Consider the following 15,706-nt stretch of genomic DNA (forward strand, 5'->3'; position numbering starts at 1 on the left):
ACTATCTGTTTACCTTAATGAAGTGCACAAACTTCTCGGATGCATTTGTAAATCTAATTGAACATTTATACAAAGGAACGTTGGCTTATATTAAGGTAGGAACATATGTTTCACAAAAAATACCCATTCTTAAAGGTACAAAACAAGGATGTCCACTTTCTCCACTATTATTCACTTTAGTAATGGAGCCTTGGGCTAATTTGATCAGAAACAGTACTGACATAGAGGGTTTTGAAATAGATGAAAATACAGCATCCAAAATTCAACTTTTTGCAGATGATGTTCTAATTACATCAGCAGGATCTAATTCTTCTATACAGTCTCTATTTGATAACATGATGAATTTTAAAAGTATTTCTGGTTTAATATTCAATGAAGAAAAAACTAAAATACTACCTATATATATATACACGAAAAAATATTCTCATTAGTGATTTTACTAAATATGTACCTAATTCAGGTCAGATAACTTATTTAGGTATAATACTATCTAAAGATATTAAATCTATTATATATAATAATTATAATACCTGTTTTCTTAATATACAAAATATTTTTAATACCTGGAATAATATGTTTTTTACTATGGAGGAGAGACTTACAATTATTAAAATGATAATATTCCCCAAGATTTTATACTTAATACAATCAATAATACTTCCACCTACAAAAATAATTATCAAGAAACTGAACACACTAATGTTAAATTTCTTATGGGCACCTAATAGACCTAGGATTGCATTAAAGAAACATACTAATAGCTGGTCTCAAGGGGGTATTTCTTTTCCAGACTTTAATTTATATACTATCTCTTCTATTGTAAAAGTTATTACTTTATTAATAGATCAGTCATATGTCACAAAATGGAAAGATTATTGGGAGCTAATTAGTATACACTTCATGAAAATCTCCTTAACACATAAAAATATGATTGTAAATAAAGTACAGTTTTGTACCTACCATAAATGTAGATGTTCGAGGATTCCATTGCTGCAGTCCTTACTATTGGGTATAGTCCGCGTCCCAGTCGGCCCGAATACCAGAGTATAAGGCTGACGTCGGTCATGGCGCCTTAGACTGACGTCAGTACGTCAGGGTACTAATGCGCATGACCGACGTCATATCCTCAGTCTTTTCTTGCCCCAGATGTCAGAAGACCCTAAAAAGACAAGGCCCAAAATACCTGCACCAAAAACATGCACAATATATACAAGAAAATATACAAAAATATAAGCATGTAAACTCACCTACACAACCACCCCTAAACACAGAGGGGAAGGAGGGAGGTATTGGACTGCAGCAATGGAATCCTCGAACATCTACATTTATGGTAGGTACAAAACTGTACTATGTTCTTCGTTTTCCATTGCTGCAGTCCTTACTATTGGGTAGAATCCCAAAGCAGAGGTAAGGGAGGCTGGCAAATCATAAAGAAGTAGGAGCTGACAACATGCCTTGCAAGACAGCTGTGGCAAAACCAGCCCTAGACTTAGAGTAAATAGGAAGGTGATAATGCTTAGAGAAAGTATGCACTGAACTCCAAGTAGCCGCTTCCAAAATATCCTTAGTTGCCACCCCCCTTAGAAATGCTGTTGAAGTGGCAGTAGCCCTAGTGGAATGAGGCCTAATCCCAGCTGGAATTTCTTTTCCATGATGGGAATAACAAAATGCAATGCAAAAGCCAATCCACCTAGAAATAGTTTGTTTTGACACAGGCTTGCCCTGTGAACTCAAAGCAAAAGAAACAAACAACTGCTGAGACTGCCTAAAATCTTTAGTCCTGCTTAAATAATAACGCAATTGTCTGTGAACATCTAAAGTGTGCAAAATCTTTTCCCCTTTATTTTGGGGGTCTGCATAAAAAGTAGGCAAATGAATAGTTTGGTTTAAAGCCACACTAGAAACCACCTTAGGCATAAAGGAAGGATTAGTACGTAATGATACCCTATCCGTATGGAAAATCAAAAAGGGCTCTACTGCCATAAGGGCCTGCAACTCAGACACCCTTCTTGCAGAAGTAATAGCCAACAGAAAAGCAGTCTTCCATGACAAGTATTTCAATTCAGCAGTAGCCGCAGGCTCAAAAGGTTGTAGAGTAAGTTTTTCCAACACAAAATTGAGATCCCAAGCAGGAGTAGGAGCTCTACGTGGGGGTCTTATATTCTTTGCCCCTCTAAGAAACTGCTTGAACAAAGGATGCGAAAACAATGGTGGGTCACAATCATAGTGAGCTGAAATTGCTGCAGCATGAATCTTAATGGAAGAAAAGGACAAACCTTTGTCCAATAACTCAGTAAGATATTGAAGAGCCACACTCAAATTAGGCTCAGAAATCTCCAAATTCTTTGCTGTACTCCAAAATAAAAATCTTTTCCATTTTTCTGCGTACACCTTCCTTGTACTAGGTCTTCTAGCTTCCATAATCACATTTAAAACCTGTTGAGGAAGTTGAGACCTGCTGTGTTTCAACAGAGAATATGCCAGGCTGTTAGATGAAGAGAATGAAGCTTGACATGGAGCAGATGACCGTCCTTCTGAGATAACAGATGAGGAATCAGAGGTAAAGGCCATGGAGGCTTCTTTACCAGACTGCGCAGTAGTGGGTACCAGTGTTGCCGAGGCCAATCTGGAGCTATCAAAATCACCCTTGGCCTGTCTTGTCTGACCTTCAATAGTACCTTTGGAAGAAGAGGCAGAGGTGGAAAGGCATACACATGAAGGTTTTTCCAACTGAAAGACAGAGCATCCACTTTCCAAGCTGTGTGATGAAACCCCTTTGTGCAATACTTTGGCAGCTGGTGGTTTAGTGGAGAAGCGAACAGATCTATGTCTGGAGTTCCCCATGACACTGTCAATGTCTGAAATACATGAAGATCCAGTTTCCACTCGTGGGGATCCATGATTTGTCTGCTTAACACATCTGCTAAGGAGTTCTGTGCTCCTGGCAGAAACCTTGCCTGAAGAGTTAGTTGCAAGCTTAGCGCAGTCTCCCATAAAATCATTGCTTGCCTGCATAGAGGATAAGAATGTGTTCCCCCTTGCTTGTTGATGTACCACATGACAGTTGTGTTGTCTGTTAGAATCAACACCTGCCCTAGAAGAAGAAACTCCTTGAAAGCCATCAATGCAAACTGGACTGCTAACATCTCCTTCATGTTGATATGTAGATGCTGTAGTCTGGCAGGCCACTTGTCTTGTATCCACTTTCCATTTAGATGAGCTCCCCAAGCAATGTCCGAGGCATCTGTCGTTAAAATCTGACTCGCCTCTGGCCGGGTCACAGAGAGTCCCTTGTTTAGGTGACATTCCTGAGCCCACCACAAGAATTCTTTTTGAAGGCAAGGTATAATTTGAATGACAGTGTCCAAATCCTGGCAGTGCTGTGTCCATACATTTTTGAGATACCATTGCAGCTTCCTCATATGCAGTTTGGCATTGGGAAGCACCAGAATACAAGATGCCATGAACCCTAATGCTTGAAGGACTGACCTTGCAGTCAGCACGGACTGATGAGATAGTTGATGGAAGTAAAGTGACAGACTCTTTTGTTTGTCCGGGGTTAAGAAGGCCATCTGGGCTGCTGTATTCAGTCTCACACCCAGAAAGCACATGTCTTGAGAGGGTACTAGACTGGACTTTATTTCGTTCACAGAATACCCTAGGCATCTTAGCACTGCTATAACATAATCCAGATGTTGTAGAAGGTCTTCCTTTTCTTGAGCCAGAATCAGGCAATCGTCCAAGTAAGGATAGATTTGAATTCCTTGAAGCCTGAAGTAAGCTATCACTGGAGCCAGAACCTTTGTGAACACTCTGGGCGCAGTAGATAAGCCAAAGGGCAATGCAGAGAACTGATAATGAGAATTTCCAGTTCGAAACCGCAGATACTTCCTGCAACTTAGCTTTATAGGCACATGAAGGTAAGCTTCCTTGAGATCTAAAGTTACCATCCAGTGATCTTTGCCCAGCAGAGGTAAAAGTTGTTGTAACGTCAACATCTTGAACTTGGGAATGTCCAGATAAGTGTTGAGGAGAGATAAATCCAAAATTGGTCTCCATGTGTTCCCCTTCTTTGGTACTAGGAACAGGCGAGAATAAAAACCTAGGCCCCTTTCTGATACAGGGACTGGCTGAATGGCCCCTATCTGGAGTAACTGAGAAACTTGCTTGTGAGCCTCTTTTCTTTGTGGAGGAGGAACGTCTGGCATGCCTTTGAAAGGGGGCATAGTGTGAAAATAAAATCTGTAACCGTGGTGAATGATATCCAACACCCATCTGTCTTGAGTAATTAAATCCCAATTTTCTTTGAAAAGAGACAGTCTTCCTCCCAAAGGAGCTGCCAGACGAGAATCCACTGGCAGCTGAAAAGGCAGGTCATTGGGTCTGTTTACGAAAGGACTGACCCCTGCCCTCACCAGAAGTCTGAGCAGGTGAACTCCCTGATCTAGGCCTAAAATAACCTTGAGCCCTGCCCCTACCACGTCTAGACCTACCCCTAGACTGGGAATCATAAGCAGGATATGTCCACTCCTTAGCAGGCCAATTTCTACTAAACTTCGGAGGCTGCACCTGCAAAAAATCTTTAACAGTTTGCATAGACTTAGCTTTGTCCTCCATTTTCTTTAAAACTGCTTCCACAGGCGATCCAAACAACACATCAGACTGTAAAGGAGCATCCAAAATCCTTGTCTTAACATGCTCAGCTAAATTCTGATCCTTCAACCAGGCATGCCTGCGAAGAACAGAACTAGTAGCAGCCACCCTCGAGGAGGCCTGTACAGCATCAAAACCACATTGCAAAGAATGCTTACCCACTTGTTCAGACACATGAACCAAATCCAGCAACTCTTTACACTCAATACCTTCCGCCAAAGCATCCACCTTAGATTTCAATTGTGAAAGGAGATAATTTTGATATTTTAGCATATGAAACTGACAATTCAACGCTCTCATGGCTAGAGTGGAAGAAGTATACACTTTCTTTCCCCACCTATCCAAAGCCCTTGCCTCTTTATCAGTGGGAACAGGATTTTTAACCACAGAAGCTTTAACACCCTTAGGCCCCTGAGAAACAGTTTCCGGGTCCGCCCTAGGACTCCTAAACAAATACTTATGAGCTTCGGGCACCCTATAATACCTATCAGGCTTAACAGGAGCAGGAGGCAAGGAGTCAGGGTTCAGGGAAGCCTCTGCAAAAACATCTTCAACCACATTCAACACAGGAGGAATAGCTAAGGGCCTATGCTGGGGCAAAAACAAGAATTCCCTAAGCCTTTTCCTGGAATCAGAGTAATCCTGGCCTTCCCATTTAAAATGCTCCCTCATGGAATGCAGAGTCTCTGAAAATGAGAAATCCTCAGGAGGAGAAGCTGTAGGAGTGGAATCATCCACATCAGAATCAGAATAAGCAGGATATTCATGCAAGTCTTCCGCAGAAGACTCTGAAGCCTCTGAACACTGTTCAAAACTATCAAACTCCGGTTCCACCCTAGGCCTCTTATCAGGTGGGGGCATAGAACCTCTAATCATAGTAATCAAATCCTCTGCCATTTTAAGCATGTGTTTCTTAGGTACAGAACCCGAAATGCTAGGAGAAGCCCCCACTGAAGCTGAACTAGGCCTACCTCTCAGAGAAGTTCTGGCAACAGTAGGAGAGGCTCTAACTACCTTTGAAATAGAGGGGAGCACAGTTACCTGAGAAGCCCCCTCAGCTAGGCCTACCTCCTGAGAAGGCACATCCTGTAGAAGTAAAGTTTCTGCCTGAGACTCCATGGAAACTCCTGGCAAAACCTCTGGCTCCACTGAGCCGTCTAAAGAACCGACGTCCGGGACTGCCGGTTCATCAACCCTAGGCTTTACTGACTTGTCCTTGCGCTTCTTGGACGAAGCGGGCGTCGGAGCATCCGACGGCATTTTATAATTGCAACGTTTCCCAAACACTAACCTGGCACAGTCTAACCTCCTCTTAATAGTGCGTTTGTTAAACCTAGCACAAGAGCGGCAACCAACAACGTCGTGCTCAGGCCCTAAGCAAGGTATACACAAAGTATGGTAATCCCTATGAGGTATCTGTTTCCCACAAGAAATACAGTTATTCACTTTTTCTGACATCCGGTAAAATACTGAGGCAAGAAAAAACCAAAATGTTCCCCAACGGGGTACTTAGCCAACTCTGTTTCGGTCTGAAACTCCGGTTTCGGAAATATCTCAGAACGCCAACCTGCACTCGCAAAACTGCTTCTGCATCGGACCATGCGGCAAAAAAGACTGAGGATATGACGTCGGTCATGCGCATTAGTACCCTGACGTACTGACGTCAGTCTAAGGCGCCATGACCGACGTCAGCCTTATACTCTGGTATTCGGGCCGACTGGGACGCGGACTATACCCAATAGTAAGGACTGCAGCAATGGAAAACGAAGAACATCTCCATGTTATGGTTACTAAAGGAATTTTGTACTTCACCTATTACACCTAAACATATGGTTTGTTACCCATTAAATATTATTATTAGTTATCGTAGCTTTATATTCATGCACCCTAAGTATAGGGAATGGAATTTTATTGTATTTCCTATAATGTATACTCAGGGTATGCTTTTGTCATCTACTTCTGAAGGAACTCATTTAGCTATAGATAATGATCTAAAGTACTGGTATCAGTTGATATCTGATAATAAAGTTAAAAATCTAGATTTCTTAAAACAAGAATTTGATCTAAGAGAAACTTGCTGGTTAGAGGTTCAGACCTTTAGACAACATCTCATTAATAAAATAGATTTAATGTCTATAAATGTTAAAGAATCTATTCCAACACTGATTGATTACTTGATATTAAATTTACAACATAAAGTTTCTGATAAAGGTAAACTTTCATACATACATAAAGTTATCAGACAAGAAACTTTTTACAGTGTAGATTCATACTGGAATTATTTCACTTCTATTAATGGGGACCCACCAAATCAACAAGATAAACAATATATATTGGAATCTGCTTATAGAACTACGTCTTCCATTGTCTGGAGACTTTATACATGGAATTTTTTACATAGATCTTTTTATACACCTTTGATGATGAATAAAATAAATAATAAAGATAATCTATGTAAGAGATGTAATGTAGAAATTAATGCTGACTGGTCTCATATGTTTTATGACTGTATAAAATTGAAAGATTACTGGAAGTCAATTAATGAATTTTTGCAGGCTCTTTTTACAGATAATTTCATTATTTCTAAATCTCTTATATTATTCAACACACCTGTACCTCAAAGTGTTAAAAGGTTAAGCTTCCCTTGTTATGGTCTATTCTAGCAGTGGCTAGGAAAATAATAACTAGAAATTGGATTTCAGATACACCTCCTTCGTTCAATGAATTTAAAAATGTTATGAATATAGTGTGCCATATGGAAATAAACACAATTAGGACTAGAACAAACAGAAAAACATCTTATTTTATTGTATGGGATAATTTACAAAATTTGTTAAAAATTTTTAATTTCAATAGCATGGTATTTTAGTTTAATTAATTGATCTGATTGTAGTGGATGTCTTTGTAAATACTTTAGTTGTTTTGTTGAATATTATAATAATACCTATTTTTAATTACTTGTATAAAATTGTTATGATATTTCTCTTATATGTTAAAACAATAAACCTGTTTTGAAAAAAAAAATCAAATAAATACTACTCATAGTAGAGTGTATGCTTTGCTGAAGGTTGGGCGTCGGGCTGGCAACTCAGCACCATAAAAATCTACTGCCAATCATTAGCGGACCAGAGTTCCGCTGTGGCGACCCCTAACAGGGAAAAGCCGAAAAGACAAACAAACAGTAGAGTGTATGCTACTGTAAAACTGAATAAATACCATATTAAAAGGGCAAATCAATAAAATATGAATGTCCTTTAGATTAAAGAAATAGGAATTGTTCAGTGCTCACAACTACTCTACACATTGTTGTCAATTTTACTGTAATATTTGAATGTCTGCATGAAAAAGTTCTTACCTTCACAGCACTGTCAATTCGATACTGAAATGTTTCATTCCATACTGGATTGCTGTCATTCCAAATTGTTTTTGTTTGTAATGGAGATGATGATGCTGTAGGCAATCGTAGCACTACATAGCAGTCAGCTTTTGATACTGTTAAAATAAAAGGTGCAGGAAGCTTATTGTCATCCCTTTATCTTTGCATTCATTCTACCTGTAACATTGTTATAAAAATATTTAATGTGAGTGAGAGCACTGAATTAAAAGTTACAGGGCTGGGCATAAAGTAAGGCAAAGCCATGGTCGGCCCATCTAGTGCCCAGTGCCAGTCTCTTAAGTCCACCCCACCCCTTAGCTCTTCAAGTGAAGACAATTAGTCCATCAGCTTCCCTACAGTCTAACCACCTAACCCCCCCAATCTCTTTGACTAAAGAGCAAAAAAAAAAAACTTCCACTGCAGCTGACTGTAAGAAGCCGATTGGTCCAATGGTTTCCTTACTGCAAAAATCCATGCCATCCTTAGCTCTTTAACAGAAAAAAAGCAAGACTTCAGCTGATTTTAGCACAGCCTATCCACACCTCCAATCAGAGTGAAGACCCAAATAAAAAGAATTGCTTCTGTACCGGTATTTAAGTACTCACGATTGTGTCCTGTAATACTTTGCACCAGGGGCGATTGCTTCCTTTGCCCCACCCTTGCTATGCTGCTACCCTGACTGTAACCTAGAATTTCACCTGTCCATTTGCTGTATGATGCTTGCCATGTCCTATTTGTAAGCCATGCAGCTATCTTATCATGATTACATTAATACCTGGTTGTTCTAATTAACTGATCAGTGTTTTCCATATGGCCCTATCAAAGGCTAAAGTTGTCTATATAAATTACATTGCAGCACAATTTTTCATTTACAGCTATTACAGAACATTATGTTGCAAGTAGTTATATATGTATTTTTAATATATGCATGCTGATCTAGGGTTTCAACATTCAATAACCTTTTCCATTATTTTACGACAACAAGAAAGTAAACTTATAGGTTCTCAAAGAAAGTAAGCTTATGAGTCTATATGACTCTGAGTTTGTCCTATTCCCTTCTCCCTTAAAGATGGATTAAGCAAGTGTATGTCTCCTGTCTTGAGGTACCTCCCCATACTTAGATGGCCTAAAGAACAACAGATATAATGGCTCTGTAAGCTCATGCTGAAGTGTTCTCTGGTCATTATTATTAATGCCATCACCTCCTGTGCTTTGTTTGTGTCCCTTTATTGTAGTTCTTTTTCAATATAATCTAATTTAATTTCTGTATCTGAAGTTAACTTGGACGTTACTAACACAATTTATCATCCCCTTTGTGGAGCCAAACTGGTTTGCATAAGATGTTGTAAATATTATCTATAACTTGTGTTTGAGACTAAATTTTACAATCTACACAAGAATTTATTGTTTTGTCTTTACTCCTATCACATCTTATATATTATTAAAATATATAATATTATAAAATGGCTTACTATTATGCTCAATATCTTTATATAAAATTCCTTTACATTTGTTGTGATCATCTCACATTATGTTTATTTGTCCAGTTTATTCCAGTTTGAAAGTTATAGTTTCAACCACATTTCCATGTCTAACATTATCTCTCATCTTAATTGCCTCATTTTTATCTAGTATGGGCAGTGTTCAGTCTCACAGATGGGTTCCCAGCAGGAGTGGGTGTGCATCATGGTTCATCTCTGAGCCCACAATTATTCAAACTAGATGGGATAGCTCATTAAATTTGCTGTATGCAGATGATGTAGCATTACATACAGACTCTGGGCAATAACTTCAGCAAAGGATAGGGAAGTGGAATGTAAAACTGAAGGCACACAGAATGAAACCGAGTAGAGATGTAATGAAAGCAAATAGGGAAAACAGAAGACACTGAGAAATGAGATAAAAGGGAAGATGGTGGAACAGGTTAATTACTTTAAGTATCTGGGAGGGGTGGTTAAGAAGGGAGGTCTGAATGAGGGGGTCAAAGCTAGAATCAGAGGGGCTGCAAAAAACTGGCACAGTCCCAGGGGGAGTGTAGGACAGAAGAATAACAAAAAAGTTAAAAAGTAAGGTGTACAAACCAGTGATGCATACCTGGGCAGTTAAGGCAGAGCAGTTAAGAAATCCAGAGGTAATAGACATGAAGTGCCTGAAGCAGGTGTTAGGATGAACACTATGGTACAGACAAAGAAATGAGAATATCAGAGCAGAAGCCAAAGTAGCCCTAATTGCAGAAAAGGTCAAAGAGAACAGATTGTAATGGTTCATGTACATATGCAGAAGGGTTTACCTTCATAAGGTCGGGAGATTGTTGTATGATGCAATAAAGTGTGAAAGTACAACGGCAAGATTTGTAAATGTTGAATCACATAGTTGTGAATTCAAATGAGCGAATGCCAGTGTGCATTTGCTCATGTGAATTTGGCATTCCGAGTGCAGATCACACTACAGTGAGGATAGGGACATATACCCTTTCCTTCACTGTAGTGCAATCTCAGAGTTAGTATATTAAATTAGCAGTGGGTGGGAGGTGCAGGGGGGCTTGCCCCCCTGCATAACGGTGTTTGGAGACATCCGAAAATGTTGCGTGCTTCAAACACACTCGACATTTCCGGATAGTTGAATTCACTGTGTTGCACTTTCACTGTTTTCAGCAGTCGAAAGTGCAGTTTCTGACATTGTGAGTAGGTTATTTGGCTGGTCGCATATTTTATTTGTGACTTAATGGAGGTAAACCATGCAGAAAACCAGAAGACAATCTGATGAGGAAGATTTGGGACAGACAAAGTAGGCAAGAGGAAACAAAGGTGCCCAGCAAAGGGATGGAGGGATTATGTGAGAGAAGACCTGCAGCAGTCAGACATGAGTGTTGAACAAGGTGGGAGAGTGGCATTGAATCAAGAGAGATGGAGACAGTTTACAAGACACCCTGACACTATATATAAAATGGGAAAAAGGGATTGGTGATAATTCTGATGTAAATATATTCTTCTGACTTTATGTGCCTGGATCCTGATGTTAAACATTTTTTATTATTTACTTTTTACACTCAAACAATTTTCCTTTCAAAATTTACCAAATTCCTTAAGCTGTTTTTCCACTAAATGCATCATTCCAAACAATTTTACACAGTGACTGTTGTTCCTGTGTTCTGTTATTAATGTTCTCTGCACTGGCTTAGATTTCAGTTTGACAGACGTATCTAACAATAGCTTAACCTTTATACCTCCATGATCACCACATATCAAAGGAGGTAAAACCTAACATGAAATAATCATCTCCTTAGAAACACACTGCCTAGTATGTTCCTTTCCGTGGTAAGTTTGTTTACAATCTGCAATGATTTTTGTTCCTGAATATATGTTGTAAATAATTTCCTAACTAATGCTGTAGAATCAATATTACTCCAATCTGTATCTGGTAAATTGAAGTCCCCAGCTACTATTATTTTTTCCTCATGTATTACATACAAGAAATATATGAGTTCCTCTAGGTCATCAGCACTTGACTTTTGTTGTCTATACACTCCAACTACTAGTAATCTGTTCCAGGATTGCCTTTATTGTCACAATTACACAATCTACAGTATTGGTGTGATCATCATACATATAATAACCACAGATCTCAATCTTTAATCCCTGTCATAAAACATCCATCCGATTTGTTGTTAGAATGTCTGTGACAGTAAAAACATGTATACTCTGACAAAACTGGTTTCAAGTCGTTACTTTCTAACTATGTTTCACAAGCAACATCAATCATATGTGAGTGCAATGTTCCAATAAAAAAGGCTTTATTACTATTGCTCTTTGCATTAATAACCAGCACAGATAAATCCAATATTGATGTTTGTGTACTGCTAAATTTCTTACCTGGCAAAAATCTTGTCTTGTGTTAGTCAAGTATTGAGATATATCTGTTGCAAAAATTCTCTTACCTTGTGTATTTACTCACCTTACAACTGAACTCCATTCTGTCTAAATACGTGTGCCCAAAATTAGGCCTGGATCTGCTATACATTTCCATATTTTAAAATGGCTCATTTTTCCATATATTATCCAAAAAATCTTTTCAATCACACTGACCTGACTCTCCTTTCTACAAATGATTTGCGAAAAACACATCTTAATACCTGGACAAGCAATGTTATCTAAAATTAAACGAGTCCTTGAAGATCAGATTGTTTGAACCAACTTGAATAAAAATAAGAAAATGAAAAGAAAACAAAAGAATAAAAACAGCACTGTACTTCCTTATATTAAAGCATTCTAAGGACCAACTCACGTCTTTTATTTTTCCTCTTGATAAGCATAACACTATTCCATGTTTATAATCCTCTCTGCAATGTAAGTACCAGCTCCTATAATAATGGAATCTTCAGTTAACGGCAAATCATTTTCTGACCAAAACTTATTTCTAAATGTCTGTTTGCACTGAAGAAAGAGCAGGATTGGCCAATCACATCCCATAACACTTTGCTCCCAGGGTGGCTGCCTCGTTCACTCCATCTTAGCTAAAATACACATCCATGCAAAAACTGTATTTTTTGTAAATGTACTTACTCAGAGAAGACCTTTGTACACCCTCTTAATGGAACAAACTTTCCATCTTAGAACTTATCCTGACTGTAACATGAGAAATTTAATGTATTTAGCCTTATGCCAACCATGCAATACCATGTTTAGGCTAATTAATAAAAAGTTGAAGGACCAAATTGGTGACAACCTCTTCGATATTAGGAGAAAGGTGGAAGCTAATGCTCTATGTAAACATGTACTGGGTAGTGGTAAAAGGCACACTTTCAAATTCTCTGTTTTTGACGTTATTTTTTGAACATATTAGGGGTGGTGAATGTTTATTCGAAACAGAGAATGCAGAATAAAGATGGATCTGTTGACTTTGGGCTGATACATTTCCTGCTCTAAATGAAACTGTAAGTATTAAGCCAGTGTTAAAGACAAAAAATCTAAAAGTTAATGTTCTGAAACAGGAGATATAGCTATATATATATATATATATATATATATATATATATATATATATATATATATATAGAGAGAGAGAGAGAGAGAGATATATATATATATATATATATATATATGCCCCCTACAGATGATCAAAATTCCAAAAAACTGACTTTCATATGGCCGAGACCATATGATCGACTTTTGGAATTTTGAACACCTGTTACAATCAGGAACACAACACAAAAAATTACCAACATGTTGTTAGCAGGGGTCTGCACCCCCCACACCCCCTGCTATTTAAATATACCAAATTTGAGATCGCACTACAGTATGGAAAAGGGAAATATTCCAATTCCACGCTGTATGGAGATCTCTGTTCAGAACGGCCAAAATTCCAATATATATATATATATATATATATATATATATATATCAAAATAACGAATTACCATAACATTGAGTTGCAAAACAGTGAGAGAAACAATGAAAGTTTGCATTCATGAACATACAGATCATCTTAAATTTTCCCATAGTAAGTAAACAATCAGCCAACAAAATTAAAAAAAAAATAAATAAATAAATCAGAAGCAACTAAAACCCGCCCAAGGGGGTGACTGCCCCCCCACCCCCCAACTAAATATACAAACTCTGAGATCACACTACAGTGGAGAAAAGGGCAAAATTCACCACACTGGCCAACTGACTCCTTTCACAGTGAAAACTTATAATGATCTGGACATTTGTGAATTTAAACTTTCGTCGTTTCAGTCTTGCCATTTTGCAACACGACATTACGGTAATTCATTATTTTGACATAGATCCATATATATATCATGACAGACACACCACCCAGAAGAATAGTACATACCTATGTAATAAATTGTTTATATTTTTTGTAAATTTATTTATTCAGAGAACAGTTTCGTACACACTTTCAATGAAAAAAATGTTTCATCTTAAAGAATTTCTCATCTTGTAAAACTTTTTTACACAAGTGGGTTGTAACACAATAAATTTAGTGTATTTAGCCTTATGCCAAACATTTAGCCTTGTTCTGAATTTGAAGAAAAATGCTACAAAGAACAGAACATATAAATATGGTATAAACACCACCAAGAAGCGTGATACACATCCATGTAACTATTCTATTTTTTGTAAATGCATTTATTTAGAGAAGAACTTTCTATACCTTCTCAATGAAAAATTTTCATCTTAGAACTTATGCTGACTGTACATGACACTGAGAAGTTAATATTCATTAAATTATTTTTTATAAAAAAGTGTTTGTTTTAACTTGTACACAAAAATTTAGTTGCTACTATTGGGAAAGGAATGCTGTTTGACTATATGCACTACTTGAGCTGTCATTAAAGCGTTTTTTTACCAGAGCATTGTTTCATTGCTACCTATTGTGTTTGCGCATAAGCTGTACTTATTTTAGACAATTATTGTTTGACTACAACAGAGTGCATTTATCCACTAGGGGGATTTTGTTTTGACAGCACACTATGCAGCTCTATGCCATTGTCCTTGGGTTGTGCCATGTTCATGACAGTAATAACATCATTCATGACAGCTATCCTGCTGTCAATACTGGCCTGCTGTGGTGTGCCTCAGCCTTTCACTGATTTGTTTTTCCTGCAGTGCCGTACCTGTGAACAGATAGTTAATGTTTTAATATAGCATGTCCTCATTAATCACTTACCAGTAAATACTTGTACAAGTATTAGTACAGCTGGAAAAGAAGGAACTCTATATGTACCATCTGCTGTATCAGGTTATACTGTTACTGTTCTTAGTGCTGAACTACTCCATGGGGACACATTTCAAAGCTGGTATGCAGCCATATATTCTAGCAGTGCATAAATGCCATATAACAACGTACTGCATGGCAGCACTCACCTACTGGTATGCCTGCATGTACATGAAGGAACACGAGGCTGCCAGTATCCATGCTACCTTGAATGGCACCACTCCTCTGCATCATAGTCATCACCTCATAAGTACAGCAATTACTCTTCATCAGGGTTCAGAAGTTGGACAGTGGAATAATCACCACCTGTGACATTACAAGTAACTGCATTCTGCCATGCTTTAGCCTGAGCATGGGACATCATATCATGACCTCTCTTCCTGCATTCTACCCTTGTAAAATTTCTTCCCTATGACATTTATATCTGCCAATACTAAGTTCCACACCTTAGATCACTCTTTACAGGACCCCCTTTTTCAAATAGGTATTTTCCATACATCAGAAGTGTATCCATGAGGATATATGGCTCTCCTCAGGAATAACATCATTCATGTGTCTTGGTCACTAACAATGTAAAATCTTGTCCACAGCAGTAACAAAGTCAGTATTACAGTGTAGACATGTCCTTAGTCAAATGAAACAGTACACTTCTTTGTATTACTTATGGCATATACTGCAATGTGAATCCGGTTCTTAATCAACAGTACAACTGCATTTTCAGCGATTTTTTTTTTCTGTATTTTTTTCTTTGAGTGTTTATCCGAGATGTCTTCTGTGCTGATCACAGAATACTGAAATGTGAAATTAGATACCTGAGGGGCTGAAAGAGTTGTGTGATTGTAATACAGGCAAACATTGTACCAAAATGATGCTCACCGGTGAAGCCCAGAAACATATGAAGATTCTTCAGAAACTCACAAAGATATCTAGGGCTTACACAAATTAATAAAACATACA

The 15,706-nt window shown here is 38.0% G+C and overlaps 1 protein-coding gene across 1 annotated transcript in view; it reads right to left on the reverse strand.

Annotated features, from left to right (window-relative positions):
• The window catches only part of LOC122804254 (cytosolic phospholipase A2 zeta-like), a 1,019,603-nt gene that overhangs the window by 976,373 nt on the left and 27,524 nt on the right, over positions 1-15,706 (reverse strand). Inside the window, exon 3 of the mRNA XM_044074015.1 lies at positions 8,009-8,145. Coding sequence (XP_043929950.1) covers positions 8,009-8,145 — 137 coding nt within the window. The remainder of the gene's footprint in view (positions 1-8,008; positions 8,146-15,706) is intronic.

Source organism: Protopterus annectens, chromosome 6.part0 (assembly GCF_019279795.1).
Source record: "Protopterus annectens isolate FY-2018-M chromosome 6.part0, PAN1.0, whole genome shotgun sequence".
In the NCBI taxonomy this organism is placed as follows: Eukaryota; Metazoa; Chordata; order Ceratodontiformes; family Protopteridae; genus Protopterus; species Protopterus annectens.